This window comes from Phascolarctos cinereus, unplaced genomic scaffold, assembly GCF_003287225.1.
Source record: "Phascolarctos cinereus isolate Bilbo 61053 unplaced genomic scaffold, phaCin_HiC Scaffold_726;HRSCAF=1367, whole genome shotgun sequence".
In the NCBI taxonomy this organism is placed as follows: domain Eukaryota; kingdom Metazoa; phylum Chordata; class Mammalia; order Diprotodontia; family Phascolarctidae; genus Phascolarctos; species Phascolarctos cinereus.
In genome coordinates, this window is record NW_027556098.1 from 54,301,510 (window position 1) to 54,324,390 (window position 22,881).

At 40.0% G+C, this 22,881-nt stretch overlaps 1 protein-coding gene across 3 annotated transcripts; it reads left to right on the top strand.

The window, feature by feature from the left end:
* Positions 1-846: 846 nt before the first annotated feature.
* Positions 847-21,663, top strand: CFAP298 (cilia and flagella associated protein 298). 3 transcript variants are annotated; one of them, XM_020996027.2, is made up of 8 exons: positions 847-948; positions 1,312-1,509; positions 10,426-10,593; positions 12,046-12,113; positions 12,917-13,075; positions 19,226-19,357; positions 20,986-21,081; positions 21,408-21,663. In XM_020996027.2, the coding sequence occupies exons 2-8, from the start codon at positions 1,371-1,373 to the stop codon at positions 21,516-21,518; spliced, it is 873 nt and encodes a 290-aa protein (XP_020851686.1). In that variant the 5' UTR covers positions 847-948; positions 1,312-1,370; the 3' UTR covers positions 21,519-21,663. The 3 variants fall into 3 exon arrangements, with proteins under 3 accessions (XP_020851686.1, XP_078002693.1, XP_020851687.1); XM_078146567.1 differs by having other exon boundaries at positions 852-1,509; XM_020996028.2 differs by lacking the exons at positions 847-948; positions 1,312-1,509; positions 12,046-12,113 and having other exon boundaries at positions 10,432-10,593.
* Positions 21,664-22,881: the final 1,218 nt, after the last annotated feature.

The following is a 22,881-nucleotide window of genomic DNA, read 5'->3' on the forward strand; positions in this document are numbered from 1 at the left end:
AGGCTTTCCAGACTTTCTGCTTCTTTGGCCAAAAAGGTGAGGCAACTAAATGTTCTAGAACTTAGGATCATAGATCATAGATCGCAAGGGTCTTCACTGCCATCTACCTAGTCCAACCCTCTCTTTTGACAAATGATGAAACAGAGGTCCTGGGTCACATATCAAGTAGCAGAGCTAGTATTTGAATCCAGGTTCTCTAACTGGGATAGACTGGAGGCTAAAAATAATAACTGGCATTTATAGAGAGCTTTAAGGTTTGCAAAGTGCTCTACATCCATTCTCTCATAGCCTCACAGTGTTGATGGAGATAGATCCAAAAATCCACAACAGGATTCCACCAGATTCTATGAGAAGGATTTTTCCATCCACAGCTATCCACTACCTGGTGGTTAAATTTAGGTATTCCCCCCTCCAACTGATCCAACTAAAACATAAAATGGGAAACGGATTTTAGGCTATGAGTAGGATATTTTTTTTTAACCAGAGAACAGGAAACCTGACTGTGCCTTTTAATTAGTAACAATAGCATTTATAGAGCAGATTGCATATGTTACTTTCTTTGGTCCTCCTCAGCCCCGTGAGGTGGGGTGTCATTTTCATCTCCCTTTGAGAGATGGTGGGGACGTGGTGGGGGCAGAGTCAGTTTGTGCAGCGAGTTTCGGGGTGTGGGGCTATCTGGATGTCTTTCTGCAGCAGATATCGAACTTAAGCCTTCTCGGGTCCTTGGAGCAGCCGATCACTGCCCGTGCTCGCCTCCAACGAGGCCGAAAAGGCGGCGCCAGAGAGCCACAGCGGGACGAGGAGGGTGAGGGCGGGGACGAGGCGCGAGGCAGCCCGTCGCGTGACGTCACTTCCGCGAGCTGGAAGGTGACGGGCAGGCACGTCGCGTCTCCCGGGTGGCGGTGCGGAGGAATCTGGACAGCTGGTCTCGGAGACGTTGAAGCGGCGGTAACGGTTCTGGGCTTCCGCGGCTCAGCTCCACTTGGGAAGACGAGGGCTGGGGGTGGAGGGGAGCCCTTCCTTGCCGCGGACGCGGCCCTCCGTGGGCCCAGCGAGGCTCCGCCTCTCCTCCCTTCGTCCCACCCCCGCTGTCCCGGGACGCTTGTTAGGGCTGGTTACCCTTAGCAACCGATAGTTCCGGTAGAGGGGGTGGTGTTTTCCTACACTTTTCTAGTTTCCCCAGATTGGGGGAGCCCACCCTCAAAGCTCCCTTACCGCCCACTCCGCTGCCGAGACTTTGACACACTTAGACCCGAGTCAGGAGGCCAGGCCTTGCGTTATTAACTCTTCGGGCGTTGTTGTTTCCGAAAGCGCCGAGCTGCGCGTGCGCCCTGTCCTTCCGGCCGTACTCGGAGCTCCCTCGGGCAGTGATGGTTTGTCTCCACGTGAAGCGGGGCGACGAGAGCCAGTTTCTGCTGCAGGCGTCCGGAAGCACCCCGATAGAGGAGCTCACCCTGCAGGTCACCAGGATCTACAATGGGAGGCTCAAGGTGGAGCGCATCTGTTCAGGTACCCGCTGCAAGAAAGACTGGCCTACGCAGAAATAGGCTTCACCTGTTCTGTTGTTGCCGGGTTTGTTTGTTTGTTTTTTCTCTCCAGTAAAAGGTTGGAGACCCAGCCCCAGAATCAGCAAGTCCTAAGTTCAAGTGTAGCCTCTGACACATACCAGCCATGTGACCTTGTGCAAGTCACTTCTCTTAAACTATTAAGTTGCAGAACAGTTGGACTTAGGGGAGTCCTGGACTTGCTCCACTTCCCTACAATAAAATAACAAGTGCCAGCCAAAATATAGACATACATACGTACAGATATATCTATGCATAGATCTGGATTTATATAGAGAGATTAAATTCTGTCTCCATAGAGATCTATAGAGATATATTAAAAAAAAAGAATTAGAGAAGTCTAGCCTTGGAGCCTGGTTCGAGTCCTACATCGTGACACATAGCAGCATTGTGAATGTGGGTGAGAGTTTCAGTATGCTAGGAAACTCCCTACAAATGAGTTGCAAATCTGCATTATAGGAGAGAGTTTCCACACTGAAATGGTACATAAGTCTGATTATCCAACTTTCACACACAAAACTCCTGCTTTGTTGAAGATACAGTTCTGTTCAGACTTTTGTACTTACTGTGGCCTGGGCCAGGTTCTAAGGAGACAAAGGGGGAAAAAAGAGAAAGATTTTATGGCCTTTTGGGAGGAAAATATGTATACCAGTATATATAAAAATACTTTTGTGAGTATGAAAGAGTACTTACAACTGGAGGTGGGAGGTCAGGAGAGTCTTAAGTAGGAGGTAGCAGTTGAACTAAGCCTTGAAGGGAACCAGGGATTCCAAGAAATAGAGATGAGGAGGGCAAATGTTCCAGGCTTAGGAAACAACCTTTGTTAAGGTCAGAGAGGGAATGTTGTGCTAGAGGAAGAGTTAGGCCACATTTAATGGTCACTAGGTGGCTCAGTCAGGAAGACCCAAATTCAAATCCTGTCCCAGACACTTACCTGTGTGACCCTGGGCAAGTCACTTACTTTTGAACTGGTAGGAGAGGGCAGGGTCCTAGATAAAATTTACCTAGTTTTCATCAAAGCACTTTACAGAGTCTCTCATCCAATTTTTTTTCATTAATTTATTTTGATTTATCAACAATCATTTCCATAAGCTTTTGAGTTTTAAATTTTTCTCCCCCTTCCTCCCCACCTTCCTTCCCAGCACAGGGCACAATCTGACTTGTTAGGGTCGGTTACCCTTAGCAACTGATAGTTCCAGTAGAGGGGGTAGTGTTTTCCTACACTTTCCTAGTTTCCCCAGATTGGGGGAGCCCACCCTCAAAGCTCCCTTACTGCCCATACACATTCCTATTGAACATATTTTCACATTAGTGATGTTGCAAAGAAGAATTAGAACCAATAGGAGGAACCACCAGGAGGAAACAGCAAAACAGAAGAAAAAAATTGCAAATAGTATGTTTCGATCTGCATTCGAACTCCGTAGTTCTTTCTTTGGATGTGGATAGCATTTTCTATCATGAGACCTTTGGGAGATGTCTTTAGATCCTTTTATTGCTGAGAAGGGTTCAGTCTATCAATGTTAGTCATCACACAACCTGGCTGTTACTGTATACAATGTTCTCATGGTTCTGCTCATTTCATTCAGCCTTTCCAGGTTTTTCTGAACCCATCCTGCTTGTCATTTCTTATAGCACAATAGTATTCCAATAGCAGCCGCTATTAATGGTTCATTTGTTCAACGACTAAAGTCCTACGTGATCTGAGTTCAGACGGAGAAATCCAGGTCGGTTTCTATCAGTATATTCATTCCTCCCAGTACGAAAGGACAAGAGAAATAAGGCCAACATATACTGCAACTTGTTCAGCCATTCCCCAATTGATGGGCATTCCCTCAATTTCCAATTCTTTACCACCACAAAAAGAGCTACTATAAATATTTTTGTACATGTGGATTCTCTCATCCGATTCTTGTGGACAAGATAGAGAGATGTAGGCTAGATGACAGATGGATTTGGAAATGGTTGAATGGCCAGGCCAGAAGAATTCAACATCATCCTTGAAACATGTCTCCAGTGGAGTGCCTGCTCCCTGGGATTTATGCTTGGCTTTTTGCTATTAAACATCTTTAATGCTAATGTGGATAAAGAGAGAGGACATGCCTCTCAAAATTTGCAAGTAAGCTAAAGCTAAGAGGGATGTCTTCCAACCCAGATCCTGAGATTCCCTGACTCCTTCCTCACTAGCAGTTCCAAACCTGCTAGAGCCACATACATGCAAGATATGTAGAAGGCAGATGGAAGGTAACTATGGTGAGGAAAACACTAGCAGCAGAAAGGAACAGGAAAGGCCTCTGGCAAAAGGTGGTACTTGAGTTGAGTCATGAAGGAAGATGTCAATTCTAAGAGGTTGAAGTAAGGAGGGAGAGTATTCCAGGCTGCCAGTACCACCACCACCACCCCCAACTGTGTAAAGGTATGGGTCCAGAGATGCAAGCACTATGGCTGGATCATAGCATGCATGGAAGGGAATAAAATGTAAGAAGATGGAAAAAGTAATTCGGGGCCATGTTGTGAAGAGTTTTAAATGTCAATCAATGGACTTGATACTTGGTCCTAGATTTAATTGGGTAGCCACCAGCATTTATTGATAGGCAGATGATATGTTCATTCCTATGCTTTAGGAAAATCACTTTGCCAGTTGAATGGAGAATGAATTGACATGGGAAGAGAACTGAGGGTAGAGAGACCAAATGATTGAGCAAGATATTTGACTAAAGTCTGTCATGACATCAGCTAGAGAAATATGGTGTGGATGGTTAATCATACCCAAAGAGTGTTAATTCTATTCAGTTTAGTTAAACATTTAGTAAGCAATTATTATATACCAGGCACTGTGCTAGAAGCTAGGGATATAAAAACAAAAATTTAACAGTCCATTCTTTCTTTTAAAAAAAAGTTAATTTTTATTGCTCTTTTTGCCTTTTAAAAATTTATTTTAGACTTAAATACTAAAACTTAAATGTACAGTAAGAAAAGGGGGAAAAAAGCATTGCCATGTGCACAGCAGAACGTAAGAGAAGATCCAAAATATACAGCAATAAATTTCCATTTAAATAAAGCCTGTATAATAAATACTGTGCATTGTGTTGAGAGCAGTCCATCTTTTCTTTGCTTCCTTGTAAGTTTTCTTTTGTTCTCTGCTTTACGCTTTTTGCTTTGTTCTTTCTCTTCCCCCTCCCGCCTCCCCAGAAGGCTACAATTAAACTCGGATATATGTGTGTGTGTGTGTATATGTGTACATAGACATGATACACACACACACACACACACACATATACACATCACATACCCTTTTGTACATACACTTATGCATACATATACTTAAATATCTATAATTCTACTCATATATAGACATATACATTCATATGCATCTGTGTAAGAACGTACTATACTTATTTGCCCTCTGTTTTTCTGAGGGTGGTTAACCTCTTCCTTCATAAGTCCAAATCATATTTTTCCAAGTCCAACAAGTTGTCATTTCCTACACCACAGCAATATTCCAACCTTATACTGTCGAGTTATTTTAAATAGTCCAAAACAACATTTATGAATATGACTGACACATGATGTGGTTTCCCTACTTTTCTTTTTTGATTAAATATGTTTTACCTTTAACTTTGTCTGAGATCATGATTACCAACCCTGCTACTTTTTCTCTAACAAATTCTACTCCTAATCTTTATTTTATGTTTGTGTGTAGCTTTTATTTCCTACCCCTCCTGACTCCTCTACTTTACTTCTACCTGCTACCTTGCCCTCCTATTACTTAACCTACCCCCAGTCCAAGGATCCTCCCTTATCCTGCACTTGCATTAATCTAAACACCCTTCTATATTGTCCCTTAACCTATTCCCTCACCTTCCCCTCTGAAGATCCCTCCCTTATCCTCTTCCCCCTACAGTCCATTCTTTCAAGGAGCTTGGTTGTCACTACATGTCCCTATACTATGTATAAAAGAAATACAGGGTAATTTGGGAGATGCTAAGGGTCAACAAAAGCCTCCTGCAGAAGGTGGTGCTTGAGCTTAGCTTTAAAGGAAAGTAGGGATTTTAATAGGCAGAGGGAAGAAGGGGGAGCTCATCCTAGGCATGGGGCAGAGCCAGTTTAAAGTCACAGAAGCAGGAGGGGGAGTATTATGTGTGAAGACTACAATAAGAAAACCTCTTTGACAAGAGCAGTGTACCAGAAAGGGAGTTATGTAAAGTAAGACAGGAAAAGTTGGTTGGATCCAGGTTGTGAACAGCTTTAAATGCCAAGCAGGAAGTTTGTATTTGATCCTGGAGGTTATAGGGAGCCACTGGAGCTGCTTGAGCAGCTTTTGCAGCTTTGTCATAGCTGTTCTTTAGAAATATCACTTGTATACTCCTTTGCTCTCTGGGTTCCACTTCCGAGTTTCTAGATTTCTTTTTACACTATGACAAAAGAATTGTAAATGTTGTCCAGACTGGACTGGTCTCTTACCTCTGGGAGTCATTGAACCTTGTAATTTTCAGTGGGGTACAGAACCACAGTTAGCATGGCTGGAACAGGAGTGCAGCACCTGGTTCCGTTCACTTAGTGGTTACAAGCACAGGAATTGTTAGAATGTCAGGAGATGTGATTGATCACTTTCTGCTGCAGTATGTTGGCTGTAGTTCCAGCTCTCAGGCCAGGATCTCCTGGGAAATAAGGGAATTTCAGCAGATCTAGATAATATAATCATTGCCCATATCATGTCAATTAATATGAAAATCATAAATCCCATGACACTATGACCTATTCGCTTTCTCACTCTGAAAGATCATTTGGTCCTGCAGCCCTTCCTCTTTTTGGTCAGTTCCTCCCAGAACCTCCATTTTAATGAGGCCAACCATGTTTCTTCTTTCCTTCCTCTCTAGGCTCCACTCTTGACTCTCCTCTCTCCCCTTCTCTCCTCACCTATTCTTTTCAGCTTCCTTTTAGGTGCTGCCTTCTCTGTGTACACTTTGCTCATAAGCCCCCTCATGGGCAGGGGTTGTCATTCTTCTTGCTTGTATTTGTATACCCAGCCCTTAGCAGCATCCCTGGCCCAGAGTAAATACTTAATAAATGCTCCTTCATGACTTTGATGGCTGGAGGATATATTGATCAGAGGGGGAGGTACTTGATGTAGGGAGCCCAATCAAAAAGCTGTTGCAGTCGTCCATGCAAACAGTGAGGAGGGCCTGATCTAGGGTGGTCATAGGGTTATTCATCTAGAGCTGGAAGAGACCTCAGTCACCAATAAATCCAAAACCCTTCATTTTACAAATGAGGAAACTGAGGGCAAAAGGAGGCTATTGAACCTGGAGTCATCTGATGCCAGAGCTATTGCTTTTTCTACTGTACTGTGCTCCCCCTGGGGCATGGTGGAGAGAGCACTGAGCCTGGAGTCAGGAAGAACTGAATTCAAATTTGGCCCCAGATACTTGCTAGCTGTGTGATCCTGGGCAAGTCACAGTTTGCCTCAGTTTCCTCATCAGTAAAACGAACTGGAGAAGGAAATGGCAAACCGCTCGGTATCTTTGCTAAGAAAATCCCAAAATGGGGTCATGAAGAGTCGGACACAACTGAAACAACTGAACAGCAACAAAGTGCTGCACCTTCTTTGTGCATGAGCTTCATCAGTGAAATTGTACAGCATTCATTTTCATGAGAGTGACGAAAAGGGGGATGTGTGTGAGAGATGTTCAGGATGTGCTACCTCGATTTCTCCATCTGTATGTCAAGCTCAGCATATCCAGAACAGAACTTGTCTTCCTCCTCAAATTCACTCTTCCAGGATTTCCCACTTTCTGTTGAGAACACCGCCATCCTTCCAGTTATTCAGCTTTACAACCTGAGTTACCCTCATCTTTTCTTCCTCAGTCTACATATATCACAGATTTTGGTCTTGTTAATTATATCCCATAGAACCCTAGTTTAGGTGTCAGCCTGCAGAGCTGTGTCCTTGATTCTGTTCATTAATGTCTTGGATGATGGCAGAAAACGTCCCAACTTAAGGGCTAGAAGGGAGCATAAGATCATAGATGTAGAACTGAAAGGGATCTGAAATGTCATCTAGTCCAACCCCCTCATTTTACAAATGAGGATACTCTGGTCCTACAAAAGTATAGTGACTTGCCTAGAATTATGCAGGGAAAATGACAGGGCTAGGCTTCAAATCCAAGCCCTCTGACTCCATGTCTGGCGTGCTTTTCTCTGTATATCTCTGTGGCTCCAGATCCTCCTGTTCTTCTTTATTTCCCTTTTTCTGTCAGTGTTACCACCATCATCCATGTTTCCATTCTCAGAGATATTGACACTGCCTTGTCTCTCCCCTCATCTTCCCCCTCAACTTCTAATCAGATGCTAAGTACTGTCACAGAATTTCAGAGTTGGGAAGGAGCTCAAATATTACTTATTCCAACCTTTAACCTGAATAGAAATCTCTGACCTCCCCAGCAAATGAATGGATGAAAAACACATTGTAGGCACTTTGTAAATGCCAAGAGCATTGTGCTGAGTGCTGGGGTTATAAGTAAAAAAGTAAGAATCTCTTCTCCCAAGGAACTCTCTTTTCACAGGAAGAACATGTGTAGGAAGTTCAGCCACAACTCAGAAAAAAACTCAGTGGGCTTTAGAGTGTGGCAGCAAAGCAGATGGTAAAGTATTTTCTAAGTAATCACCCAACCTCCACTCACTACCTTATCAAGCAGTCCATTTCACTTTTGGACAAGTGTAATTATTAACTTCAACATGTAATCAAAAATCTTCTCTGCATCTTCTAATTGTTGTTCCTAGATCTTTATTCAGCAGTTATATCTTGAATCTTCCCAACTCCAGAACGAACATTTCCTAGTCCCCTCAACTGATTATACTTCTCTAACAGCTTTCACATTTGTTCCATCCTTTACATTTACACCATTTACTCTAGCTCCTGCCCTCATCTCTTCTTCACTGAGCTATTATAATAACTTCCAAACTGATCTTCTTGCCTACAGTCTATCCTCCCTCTCCAGTCTATTATTCATGTTGCATTCGTAAAATTTTTCAGACGATATGCTGACCATGCCCCTCCATTGCCAAAATATTCTTAATTATATCCCATAGAACCCTAGTTTAGGTGTCAGCCTGCAGAGCTGTGTCCTTGATTCTGTTCATTAATATCTCTAGCTTTAAGTTGTACTGTTCTTCTTCACACCTTCTGTTTTGTAGCAAACTATCCCCATTTGTTCTGGTCATCACCTTTCCTGTCTGTGTGCCTTTGCTTTTTTTCCTTCCTTCATCTTGGGTGAAAAATCCTCTGCATATCAGTTTGGCATCCGTTAATATGTGATTTTTTTCTTAGTGCTTTTTTTTTCTTACTGCTCTTTGGTTTTATAAATTGGAGGTTGATGCTATCACACCTGAATGAATTGAATTTAGGGTTCATCCCTGTTGGTGCCCTTTAGGTTTTGTGGTACTGCAGTCTCTCTCAGTTCTGGGACCTTCTTGCACAGTTTGCTAAAATGGGGGCATCAGGTGCTCTTAAACATTTTTGGGGATTCTGGTACTTCTCAGATTCTGTCTCTGAGCTCTGTCCTTTATTTCCATCATCTGTGCTTGACAGAGCTTTCAAACACCAGTTATGTTGTTTTTTGCCATTGTTTGTTGTTGTCCTAGTGCTTCTGCCATTTTGCCTTGTAATACAACAGTTCTACTCAGTGAATCCATTTTTGTTTATATTTTCCACAAATATCTCTAACTCAATAAAATATTTTGATTGTCATTTTATTTTGTTCTTTGCTGATATCAGTTTTTCCTTTCTTGGATATGTTTCTTATCGAGATTGATATGTTGTGCAGTATTTATTTACTTCTGGGGTCAAAGTTTAATTTTTTTCCCACTTTCTGGTTTCTGTATGGGTTTTTAAATCCTTGTTTGTTTGTTTGTTTATTTTGTTGGAGTATTTTTAGTTTGTTGATATCTTTGAATGTACATTTTCCTTTCCTGTGAGGTGATTTTCTTTGGAAGCTTGCCTTCTCTTAAGAGTTTCTATTAGTGTTTTTGAGGGGGTAATTAGAGAGCCAGTCTGTCTTATCTTAGTGATAGTCTCTCCTTACATTTCTAATAGCACTTTAAGTGCTATTAGATAATCTACTCATTCTCTCATCTACTTTACACTTTCCTTTCTGTATAATTGTTATTTGTGTATACATCTTTTCTCTACCTATTGGCTTTTCAGTTCCTTGAGAAGAGCAATTATCATATCTATCCTTGTTTTATCAGTACCTTTATACGTGGTATGTGTTTAATAAATATTTGTTGAATTTGTTGAACTAGAACAAATGAATGGAAGTCATAGAGAGACAGATTCAGTATAAAAAAAAAGCTATAATAATTAGAGCTATCCAAAAGTAAATTTGTATTCCTACTGAGCTATGCTTAATTCCCTCCTATGAGGTAGTCAGGCAAGAGCTGGATATTAAAAAGGAGATCCAAGCATCTGCTGGTGGGTGGTTGAATTAGATGACCTTTAAATTCTCTTCCAACTCTAGAATTCTTAAAAAAAAAAAGGGATAAGAAAAAGGCATTCACAAGCTAGTAAGTGGAAAGAACTCTTCACTAGGAGTTTAAGGGCCTTGATTCTAGTCCTAGTTCAGCCATTTCCTAGCTTTGTAACTTAGGCACATCTCTTATTCTTATTAAACCTTAGATTTTTTCTTTTGTAAAATGCAGGATAATGTGAGCAGTGATACTTCATAGTGTTATTGTATCTGTAACAAATAAGACTGTATCTGAAAGTCCTTTTAGTTACTGTGTTATTCAGATATGTGATGGTGATGGTACTACAGCTCTCTGAAATATGTTTTCTAATTTTCTCTTTTGTCTGTGTTTCAAGAAATTGAAGAACTAGCAGAACATGGCATATTTCTGCCACCTAATATGCAAGGACTAACAGATGAACAAGTTGAAGACCTGAAATTAAAGGATGAATGGGCTGAAAAATGTGTACCAAGTGGGGGCTCAGTGTTCAAGAAGGATGAAATTGGACGAAGAAATGGTCATGGTAATCAAGCCATAAATAACTTTTTTCTTCTGTGTGTCTGAGTAAGTTTGGGCAATATTGATAATTAGAAAATGTAGTATTTCATTATCTTTCAACTGAAAAGTAGTCTCACTATTTCAACACAAATTTACAAGCACAAATTTAATTTTATGTGTTCTTGTCATAAGACACCAGTCTAATAATACACAAGACTAGATAAGTATAGGTCATGAGTTCTTGTTATTATAGCATGACAGCTATATCTTAAATATAGTGTGGAACAATGTTTAGTGGGGAAATTTTTAGGTTTGAATTCTGTTAAGGTTTGCGGAAGTGTGAGTTTGTTTAAATGGCCTCTTGATGTGTACAGAAACAGGAAGAAGAATGCAAACATATTTAGCCCCACTTTATTGTGAGGAACCATATCTCTCTGTGACTCAGTACTTTATAGAGATGACTCATTAACCCTTAATCATATTTGGTATGCACTTATCTCCTTAATATATGAGAGAGGGAGGCATAAAATTGTAAAATATCAACCAGATTGCAATTTATGAAAACTAGGCCCTTATATGTAAAAACTGAATTTAGAAAAATTTCAACCACTCAAATGTTTGTTGAGCATCTTTTGTATACTTGGCATTCTCAGAAATGTTGTATTTTATGAAGGCTCTGAAAATTGAAGATACAGTCCAGGAGTCTATGACCTAAAATGACCTTTGAAAACTGGTAATGGTAAAAGCATTTTAGTTCTTCATACATTTATTAAGTGCCTGCTGTATGCAAGACATTGTGGTCAGCTGAGGTGATCCAAAGGTGGAAATGAAGAATGATCTCTGCCTGCAAGGAGCTTACATTCTGCTGGAGGGTGCTATTGTTGTGTCATTTCAATGTCCACCTCTTCATCTATAAACTTGCTCTCTGTTCAGAGATAGGTAGTTCTCTTTAGAGCAAAGAAGTTAAATTCTGAAAGAATACTAATTCATAAGAAAAGTCAGTTATTACAACTCATTTTTCGCAGTCTTTAAGCAGGGACTGTTTAAAATTGGCTGCTTGCTTTTGAGGTAAAATTATATCTCACAAATATTTTCATTATGCAGTTGATTTCTGAAATATATGAGGGTTCAACTTGGTTTTTTCGTGTCTCTTTGTTTCTCAACTAAAAAATTTAAACTTCTTTTTAAATAAGGAATTCTGACTATTTTCAGTGCTTCCCATTTTTTTAGCCTACAAATCTTCCTCCATATCATTGCTTCTCAAACTTTGCCATTTTGCAAAAAACTATAATTGTGAAGAGATCCTGTCTTTACCCAGCTATGTAGTCTAGCTACTGCCCTTAACATAACTTTCTTAAATCTACTACTAAAACTCACTAGCTGTCCTTACACTTGCTGTCAGACTGCCACTAGTTAGAATTAAAGTATGCAATATATTTAAAGCTTCTCATAAAAACATCACTTCTTTTTTTTTAAGCTCCAAATGAAAAAATGATGCAAGTTTTGAAGAAGACTGTAGAAGAAGCTAAAGCATTAATATCTAAGGTGATGTCACATGTACTAAATCCTTCCAGCTTGAAATGCTCCCAAAGTTTTGGGTTTGTCTGCTTTTTGCTCATGAGCACTAGAAGTAGTAAGACATGATGAGAATTGATGAATTCTGAGTGCAGATTGAAGTATATATTTTTTTCACTTTCTTCTTTTTCTTGCCTTTTTTCATGACGTGGCTAATGTGGAAATCTGTTCTGTATGCCTTCAAATGTATAATAGGAATCATACTTCTTACCTTCTCATTGGATTGGGGAAGGGATACAGGGAGGGAGAGAATTTGAAACTGAAAATAAAAAATTTTTTAAAATTAAAAAAATTCCAAGACATGTTTGTGGTACTCCCTAGAATACTGTTTTCATACTTGTAACTATTTATCCCATATCCTCCAACTCCTACAGTTTAGAGGTACTAATGTTACTTTTGTTAAATATGTAATTCATAAGTGAGACAAGTAAAGATTAATACATATTTTATTTTTTAATTACTCAGAGTATGTGTTAATGAGAAGTTATCCAATAGATTAGTTTTGTGTGTGCTTAGTCTTAATTAGATTGTTCTATTGAGGGAAAGATATTCATCTTAATATTTGTGTGGATTTGTTTTTCATTTGAGAAACATGGGTAATTTGAGAATTTGGAGGAAAGACGTTAAAAGACATTTTTCTTCCTAGTGGAACTGTGATTTTTTTTTAGCCATTTGTCTTTACTTTTAATTGAGTACCAAATGTAATAAAAATATAGGAGTTGTTTTGTTTATAGTTGTATTATGCCTAAGTAATAGTGATTGCTCAATTTCAGAAACAAGTGCAAGCTAATGTATGTGTTACTATGGAGATGGTGAAGGATGCACTCGACCAGCTTCGAGGAGCTGTAATGATTGTTTATCCAATGGGATTGCCACCATATGATCCAGTTAGAATGGAGTTTGAGAATAAGGAAGATTTGTCAGGAACTCAGGTATGTAGTTGTCATGTCTGATTCGGATTTTTTCCTCTGAAAAAGGAAATGGAGTTATTCACAAGATATAGGAGTTATTCCTTATACATTTTTTTTAATAATCCCACACTTGGAAGGGATTTAGAAGTCTATCACTTTGACATCTGAAGTACAGGTTGTCCCAGAACGTCTTTAGTGCAGTTTTAAGCTTTAATACTTATTAGTAATTGTTTCATTAATACTAATTTAATACTGATATTATGGTCATAAGGAACGTAGTACAGCAAGAACACATTCTGTTCTTTCATTAAACAAACATTTAGTAAACATCTATTAATTACAGTGCTAGACTTTGTGGGATACAAAGGTATTGTTCTTTGCTATGAAGAAGCTTACAATCTAGTGAGAGAAATGACATGTATACAAATAACTGTAATACAAATTAAAATGTGATAAGTTCATAAGAGTTAGAAAATGCATACTAGGATTTGAAATGAGGTTGGAAGAAACTACTTCCAGTTAAGGGAATTGGGAAAGTCTTCACACAAAGTGGCATCTGAACTAGACCTTGAAGAATGGATCAGATTTCAGTAGCCAGAAATTGGGGTAAAAGGAGGGTAAGTCAAGCTGAAAGGATACAAAAGAATGATAATATAGTGTATATTTAGGGAATATCCACCTGTCCAGTTAAACTGCAGCATAGGGGAGTAGCATAAGGTAAGTATGGTTGGTTTGGACAATAGAGAGCTACTAAAAGTTTTTCAGCAGGAGAGTGAATGATTTGATGAGAATTGTGTATTCATTACATTGATCTCTAGCAGCAATTTATAGAACGGATTGAAGAGGGACAAGAAGAGAGTCAAGGAGACTGGGAATAAGCTAGGCAAGAGATTATGAGTGTCTGAGTGTGCTACCCTTGGGAATAGAAAGAGGAGACCTAGCAAAAGATAATTCAGACTAGAATCTACAGGACTTTGTGACTGACTTAGGTGTATGGGAGAGGAAAAGGAGTCATCAGAAGAGTTCCAAGGTTTGAAGCCTGACTAACTGGGTTGGTGAAATTAACCAAAATTAAAAATTCAAGAAGAAGAGAAGAGATCATAAAATAGGATCTTGAAAAAAATAACTATACATAGAGAATGGAAAATGGAAACACCCTTGTGAAGAAGCAGAAATTAAAGGTAAATAGAGAAACAGAATAAAACCAGAGAGGGAAGAGTTTTAACAAGGAAAATGTAGCCTTCATCATCAGCTACTGATGGGTCGAAGAAATTGAGAAAAAGCCATCGAAACTTACCATTTAGTGTTTTATTGAAAAAAAGTTGTAGTATAGTAGTAGGAGCATAAACCATATTAAACCATATTATTTAGGATCAAGGGCTTCAGGGTAAAATGAAGACAGTAAAAACTGGCTACTTTTTCTAGCAGTTTGGCTGTGAACAGCGTTAATGGAATATAGAAATGATCTGGGACCAAAGGCACAAATAGAGGGAAGGAACTTTTCTTTCTCTGAAGTAGGAAGAAACAAAGGGGAGATGAGATGAGTGAAGGAAACTGAAGTTTATGACTGCAGTATTCTCAGTAAAGTTGGAAACTAACTCATCTACTGAGAATTAAAGGGGTGGACTTTGGGCCAAGACGCCTTTCTGAACAGAGGCACAATGCCCAACTCCCATATATCTACTGCAGTGAAATCCTGATATTCTCACCAGACTGAATGATGATTAAGAAACTCAGTAGAAACCACAGTAAGTGACTTCTTCCACCTGGAGCTGTACAAAAAGCCATCCTCAAATGAGTAGGAAATAGAAAAAGGGGCCTGTCAATAAATCTAGTGCCAGCACAAGCCAGACACACATGTAACCTTCTAGGTTTTGTGTCCAGAAGAAGCACCAAAGTGATCAGAAGTCTCCAGGATTGTCAGAAACCCACACTGGAGACCTTGAAAACTGGTTGGTTGTTTTCCGTTCTTGAAGAAGACCAAAATGATATCACTGTGTTTGGGTCAAGGTACAATGTGTCCAACTGTGACTGATGAGACCAATACAAGTTTGGAAGGCTCTACCACAGCTTGGGCTCAACCAGTATGAATATTTGGAGTGGACATGGTTCTAAATTTGTACATTTCGCATTTCTTTTGAGCTACTGAAATTCTGTTTTGCTCATAGAGCACAGCACCTTCTTTGATGTGGCACACCATACCAAAGTTCTTTAGAGAAACCTTGAGAGTGTCCTTATGCCACTTCTCTTGACTTCTGTGTGAGTACTTGCCTTATGTGAGTTCCCTGTAAAAGAGTCTTTTAGGCAAACATACCTTTGGCGTTCAAACAATATGGCCAGCCCATCAGAATTGCATTCTCTACAATTGAGTTTGAGTGTTTGGCAGTTCAGCTTAAGAAAGGACCTTAGTGTCTAGTACCTCATCTTGCCAGGTGATCTTCAGAATCTTCCTAAGACAATTCAGATGGAAGCGGTTCAATTTCCTGGTATGGCACTGGTAGACTGTACAAGTTTCATAGGCATACAACAGTGAGATCTGCACAATTTAGACTACCAGTTGATGAGGCATCCTGATGCCTCTTCTCTCCCACACTTTTCCTTTTGAGCCTCGTAAACACATCAACCTCATCATCTGTGTGTACATCCCTGGAAAGTATGCTGCCAAGGTAAGTGAACTTATCCACAGTATTCAAAATATCTCCATTTGCTGTAACTGGTGGTTCCATGTATGGATGGTATGCTGCTGGCAGGTGGAGAACCTGTATTTTATTGGTGTTAATTATAAGGCCAAAATTAGCACAAGCAGCAAAAAATCAGTTCATATTCGGTTGCATCTCAGCTTCAGAGGCTTTATTGAGTGCACAATCATCTGCAAACAAAAAGCCCCTCACCAACTCTCCCTCCACTTTAATCTTGGCTTTGTAGCCTTTTTAAGTTAAATAATTTACTGTCCATCAGTGCAGTAGCTGACCTTGATGCCATTTTCATCCTCCTTGAAGGCATCCAACAACATAGCTGACAGCATCATGCTAAAAATCATGGGAGCAAGCACATAGCCCTGCTTCACTCCATAGGTGACTGGGAAAGTGCAAGAGCATCATCCATTATCCAGAACCTGTGCATGCATGCCATCGTGAATCTCATGATAAACTTCTATGGGCAACCAAATTTTGCCATGATTTTCCACAAACCCTCATAACCAACAGTATCAAAGGCCTTGGTCAAGTCAGTGGATGTTGTATACAAATCTCTGTTCTGTTCCTGGCATTTCTCCTGAAGTTGTCAGGCAGCAAACACTGTATCATCTGTTCTTTGGCGTATTCTGAAGCCACTCTGGCTCTCAGGTAGATGACTATCTTCCTGGGGAAGGATCAGCCTATTAAGAAGCCCCTGGCAATGACAGAGAGAGAGAGATGCCCTGTGATTGTCACAGGGCAACCTATTTCCTTTTCCTTCATAGAGATGGACAATGGAGGCATCCTAGGGAAACTTCCTCTTTCCATATAACCCAGAAAATTTCTGTCATCTTTTATATGAGCAGTGGGCCCCCCCCACCTTGTAAATTTCAGCTGGAATAGAATCAGCACCAGGTGCTTTGCCATATGAGAGGAGTCTAATGGCATTCAAAACCTCTTCTTCAGTTGGAAGTTTGGCTAGAGAAGTATTGGTTTCAGCCTGAGGTCAGTGGCTTCAGCATTGATTGATGATGGTCTGTTGAGAACACTATGGAAGTGTTCAGCCCATCTCCCCAGGATCACGTCCTTGTTACTAATCAATGTGGCTCCAACAGCAGAGTAGTTAAGATGCACCATAGCTCTTTGGCCCATAAATAGCCTTCAGGACATCATAAAAGCACTTTGGATTGTTACTATTATGTGAAACTGAATTTCATCTGCCTTCTTACTGAGCCAAGAATCCCACATCTCTCTAAGCTTTGCTTGCACTTTATTTTTATAGAATTAAACACTGCCTTCTTAGGAACACATGAACTATCCTGCTGGTAAACCCTGTGGAGTTCTTGGGTTTTTTTTTTTTATGTAGCAGCTTCTGAATTTCCCCATCGTGTTCATCAAACCAGTCTAGATGTTTTCAAGTATTCTGGTCCAAATGAGTAAATGTGATGCTGCACACCTTGGAAACTACCAGGAACAGCAACAACCAGTCTGGATGTGACAGCTCTCAGGGCAGAACAGAACAGGTGCCCAGGGCTCTGAGTTTCCCTAACACTCTATCCTAAGATGCCATAGAGGGCCCTGAAAATCCAGTGCTTAGAACCTCTAACATCCAAGTGGGGCAGGGGAGGGGAAGTGGCTAGCCCTGGAAGATGACATCGGTGTAGAAATCCAGGGCAAGACGAAGCAGGAGCAGCCACTCTACCCAGGCAATAGAGCCTGGCCCAGGAACAAAACCCCAATTCAGGAAATAAAGCTAGAGAGATAGGTTAACCAGAAAAAAACCCTGGCCAGTATTAAAAATTATTGTAGAAATACCCCAAAATCCAGTCTAGAAAAAAAAGTAACCCCATAACCCCTGCAAGCAGAGACTCAAAGAAAATTGATTTTCATCAAGAACTACATGATTATATGGAAGAAATTAACCAAGAGATAAAAATGAAATAAAAGCTCTGGAGGGAAGAATTGAAATAATAAACATCTTAGAAGAGAAACGGACAAAACTAACCCAAGTAGCAGACTCCCTGAAAACTAGAATAGACTCAACAGCGTGAGGGGAAAAGGTAGATAAGTGGGGAATGAAAACAGTGAAGGCTCAGCTAGAGTTAAATAGCATCAACTGACAATAAATACAAACAAAATGGTTTCATGATTTCTTCCATCAGTGTTTGGCAGCCTGGTAATAGGGTCAGAGAAAGTAGTAGAGTTACCCTAGGTGAGGAATTGGCAAAGTAGTTATAGGGGAAAGGTAAAGGGATGTGAGGTGATGCTACAGACAAAATGACTGACTACAGGAGGTAAAGGGAATGATGGAGTCAAAAATTATGCCAGGGCCAAGGAATTGGAGATGTTCTTCCTCTGCAGCTCAGTGTCATGTAAGCTTCCCATAGGGAGTAAGCTTTGGGGACCTTTCTCTCTCTCTTAATAGTAAAATATGGTTTATTCAACATCCCAGAGTCAGCATTGCCTCCTCAAAGACTCAGACTCAGCAGGCATTAGGGTGGGGGCAGGGATTCCTACCAGCTTCCCTGCTACTGGGGAGGGTCAGAGCTACCATATCAGTCAACTGGGAGGAAGAGAGGACTGCAATCTGGTGAAATGGGAGGCCTGGTAACTTAAAAAACATAGAAAGATTGGAATCAACTCAGATCCCTTTGTGCCTGAATGTGCACAAACAGCCTGGTTTTAATGGTCTCTCTGAAAAGTCTGCAAGACAAAGATAATAACTCCCATTTACGTGGGACTTTGAGGTTTACTAAACATTTTCCTAACAAGAAACCTGTGGGATAGGGACTATAATTATTCCCATTTTATAGGTGAGAAAACTGAGGCTCAGAGAGGTAAAGTGACTTGCTCAGGGTCATGCAGCTAATAAGTGACAGGACTGAGAGTTGAACCTGCATCTCTGATCTCCAAATCTAGGTCTCTCTCTTCTATATACACTGCCTTCCCTGTTACCCTAGGAAAGTTGATTAAAATGAAATGTGGTTCCAAAGCAGGAAATTAACGTTCATGAGTTTGAACAATGAGTTTAAAGTGCTGAAATAATAAGATGAATGTTTTAGATGCTGGTGAAAAGTCAGAATTTTAGGTGCCTCCGTTAGATTGGTGTTTGTTTGGATGATCCATAAGCCAAGCTGTCCAAGCTATGCTGTGTTTCAAAATTTGACACTGTACATTTGAATGGTGTGGCAGCCCAAAGTTTAATCTTTTTTTAAAAGTAAGTATCTTTTTGCTTTTCAGTTACCTTCAGCTATATCCCTTTCTTCCCAGAGAGCCATTCCTTGTAACAGAGAATTTTAAAAGGAAAAACAAAAAGCTGTTTAGCAAAATCACCCACACATCAGCTGAGTCTGAGCGTATATGCAGTATTCCCTAACCATGGTTCCCCACTTCTGCAAAAAATGGGGAGGGAGGAAGGAGGAAGGGGAGTCCATTTTTTTCATCTCTTTTTTGGAGGCAAACTTGTCCTGAAACAGATTCTTTTAATTCATTACAGGCTGGGCTTCAGATCATTAATGAATCAGAGGCACAAATGTGGTGGGCAGCAAAGGAGTTAAAAAGAACTCAGAAACTTTCAGACTATGTAGGGAAAAATGAGAAAACTAAAATCATTGTCAAGCTTCAGCAAGTAAGTACTTATGCTTTCATATTTCATTCTTTTTGCATTTTAACTTTAACTGGTTGGTTACATTCTAACTGGCAAAAAGTTATAATAAATGTGAGATTTTTAAATCAGCAGTGCAAACATTATAGTTCTATAGGCCCAAGGCTTTACGTGAATAAGTCTACATAAAAATATCTTTTATGTTCACCTGCAAAGGTGGAAAAGGAAAGCATAAAAGTAGCTTAGAGTTAACTTTTAATTTTTTTTTTGCATACAAAGGTGAATTATTTAAAATGCTGTAGGAAAATTAAAATGTTATTTAAAATAGAAAAATATGGGCACTGTGACAAAAACGTGATGAGGGATTGGGAATGTTTGGTGACATTTTCCAAAACTGTTAAACTGATTAAAAATCATCAGTTCAGCAGGAGGCTGCTTTCAATGTGCACCAGGCTCCTGAAATAGATTGTTATGTTCCTAGTATGATGGCATTCAGAGAGACCATATAGCTCTAAGTCTAGAAGAAGTAATGACTAATGGCCTGGGGACAGTTGTTGACCTTGCCCTGAGAGGGAAAGAGGCAGCTCAATGTCATGGAGAGAGCTATGTTTGGAGGCGGGAACATAATGTCCTCTGAAGTCCTTGTCATCTTTAAATCTTTCATCCTGTGAATTTTAAACCTTCCCTAAAGACTGAGGTTGCCATAACTCCAGACCCCCCAGTACCTGCAGGGCTGGTTCCTGCAATGACTTCATCTTAATTGTCCTATTTCAGGTAAACTCCTAGTGCTAGAATGAGTGATTTCCTAAAGAACCCAAGAATCTTAGGCCTCAGAAGGGACCTTGGATATCCACTTATCTAGTCCCCTCATCTTACAAGGGGAGATACTGAGGCCCACAGAAGTGAAGAACTTGCTTGTTTAAAGTGACATAGCAGGGCAGCTAGGTGGCGCAGTGGATAGAGCACTGGCCCTGAAGTCAGGAGGACCTGAGTTCAAATCTGGACTCAGACCAAACACTTGACACTTACTAGCTGTGTGACCCTGGGCAAGTCACTTAACCCCAATTGCCTAAAAGCAAAAATAAATAAATAAGTAAATAATAAAGTGACATAGCAAATAAGTGGAAGAGGTGTAGGACTCAAATTAGTTTCTTCTCATTCTAAATCCAAGTGTTCATACCCTGCTGACCTACTGACAAGGTTTGGTCTTCAGTAAAGGCTCTTTAAAGATACTTTACTATATACCACACTGCCATCTTAAAGTTTTATAAAGGATATTAACAAATAGGGTAAAAAAATCATTCAGGAAATATATGATTAGTCACAAGCAAGAATCCAGGTCATTGACAAAATAGAGGAAAAGGAGATGGACTGACAGGCACTAGGAACAACAGATGGATTCTTCAAGTACTGTTATGTTGTACCCAGGGAATATGAAAAGATCTAGAAGGAGGAAGGCTTTCAGCACCTTGGGGAGCTCCTCTGGGGAGGATTTATGGAAGAATATGAATATCAATCACGCAAGACAAGCAGTTTGACGGTTTGTGCCCTGTGTGGTTAAAGGGAGTTTTCATCGATGAGATCACAGACTCATTGAAATACAAGCAAATTTTACTTTAATATGCATTTTACCCTTTTCTACATTTCAACAGAAAGGTCAAGGAGCTCCAGCCCGGGAGCCTGTTATAAGCAATGAAGAACAAAAACAGATGATGTTGTATTATTACAAAAGGCAGGAGGAACTCAAGGTAACACAAAATAGGCTGCTTTTTATCAGAGGTCTAGTGAGGCTAGGAGGCCAGATTCTTTTCCCAAGATCATCTGCGGTAGAGGGGAAGCAGTATGCCTGGGGAGAAGGTGGGTCAGAGTTTCAGAGTTTTGGATAAAGGGGGAAGATCTAGGAGCTCAAAATTGTCTTCTTTTTGCATACGAATTCCCCTTTTACATCTCCCAGGAGCCTTGGGACTTGAATGTGAGGTTGTCAGTGTATAGCCTTAAGGAGAGCACCTTTATTCATACTTTATTATGCATCTTCCTTAAATACTTCAAGTAAAAACACTTCTTTTCCACCCAGAAATTGGAAGAAAATGATGATGATTCCTGTCTGGATTCTACATGGGCAGACAATACTGCTTTAAAGAAACATTTTCATGGTGTAAAAGACATAAAGTGGAGACCAAGATGAATTCCATATTGAGCTAGTGTTATTTTAAAAAATCAAATGGCCTTTCACTGTTAATAAAAGCGGTGTGACAGAAATTTAGATTTCAAGTTGTTTAGCTTAGAGTTTAAACTATGAATTATTAAAAATTTTATGAATAATCTTTAAATTCACATTTTGTCTTTTTTCTAAATTTTACTAAGCAAACTTTAAGGGACATATTAATTTATAACGTTACATTTTTCTAGTTCTACAGTTTTTTATTTAGCATCCTCACCTGTTTTCTTGAAAGGTTAATTCAACAAATGTTTATTGGATGCCTACTACATACTAAGCTCTGTTGGGGATATGAATATGTATACAGACCCTGCCATTAGGGAACTTAACAGTTTAGTAGGAAATAAAAAAATACACACACACACACATATGTGACAGGACAGGAGTAGCAGTTCAGAATGGCTAGTTTATAGAAGGGAGAAATTATTTCTACCTGAACAGATCAGGGAAGACTTCGTGGAGAAGAGAACATTGAAGCTGGACTTTTAAAAGTTGGGAGGTAGACAAATTGGATAGGTGCAGCTGAGAGGAAAGAGCTTTCTAGGTAAAGGAAACTGCATGAACTAGCACAAAGATAGGAAAATTGAGGAACCTTCAGGGAATAAAAAGTACTCTAATTTGACTGAAGTGTTTGACATAGCAAGAGAGGTCACATGGAGACAGAAAGACTTGGGTCAGATCCAACTTCTGATATATAATCGTTATGTGACCCTGGGTAAGCCATTGGATCCCCACGGTGTTCTAAGTAAATCTGTTACAGTGTTCTGCTTAACCATTTTTTGTCAGGGACACTTTTAAATCAGTATAATGCACAGGATCGCAAAGGAAGCCGATTATGTTGAAATTTTAAAAAAAAAATTAAGTTCACATTCCCCAGGTTAAGAAACCCTTGCTCAAAGACTAAATTTTCAAGATGATGCCCACCTGCTTAGCTAGGAGGGAGTTTCCTCATCCAAGCATTCTCTCTAGGAAGAAATGATGGGTCAAGTCCCTATGTCATACCATTCGAATGTAGTAGATAGCTTCAGTGTCTGGAAAACCTGGGTTCAGGATCTGCCTCTGGCACATATTGGAGGTTGAGTAAATCATTTAACCTGTCAGTGTCCCCAAGCAATTCCTAAGACACCATGTTGTACGACAGTTGCCAGCTTTGGGAGGAGTTTACTCATTGAGCGTTCCTGCTTTTTTGAGAGCAAGGAACCAGTGAAATTATAAGTCCAGACCAACAAAAAAATGGTTTGTCAAGTGTAATTGTTGGGGATGAGACTGGACAGGTAGGTTGGGGCCATGTCACGAAGGCCTTTTGATTTTATTCCACAGGTAATGGTGA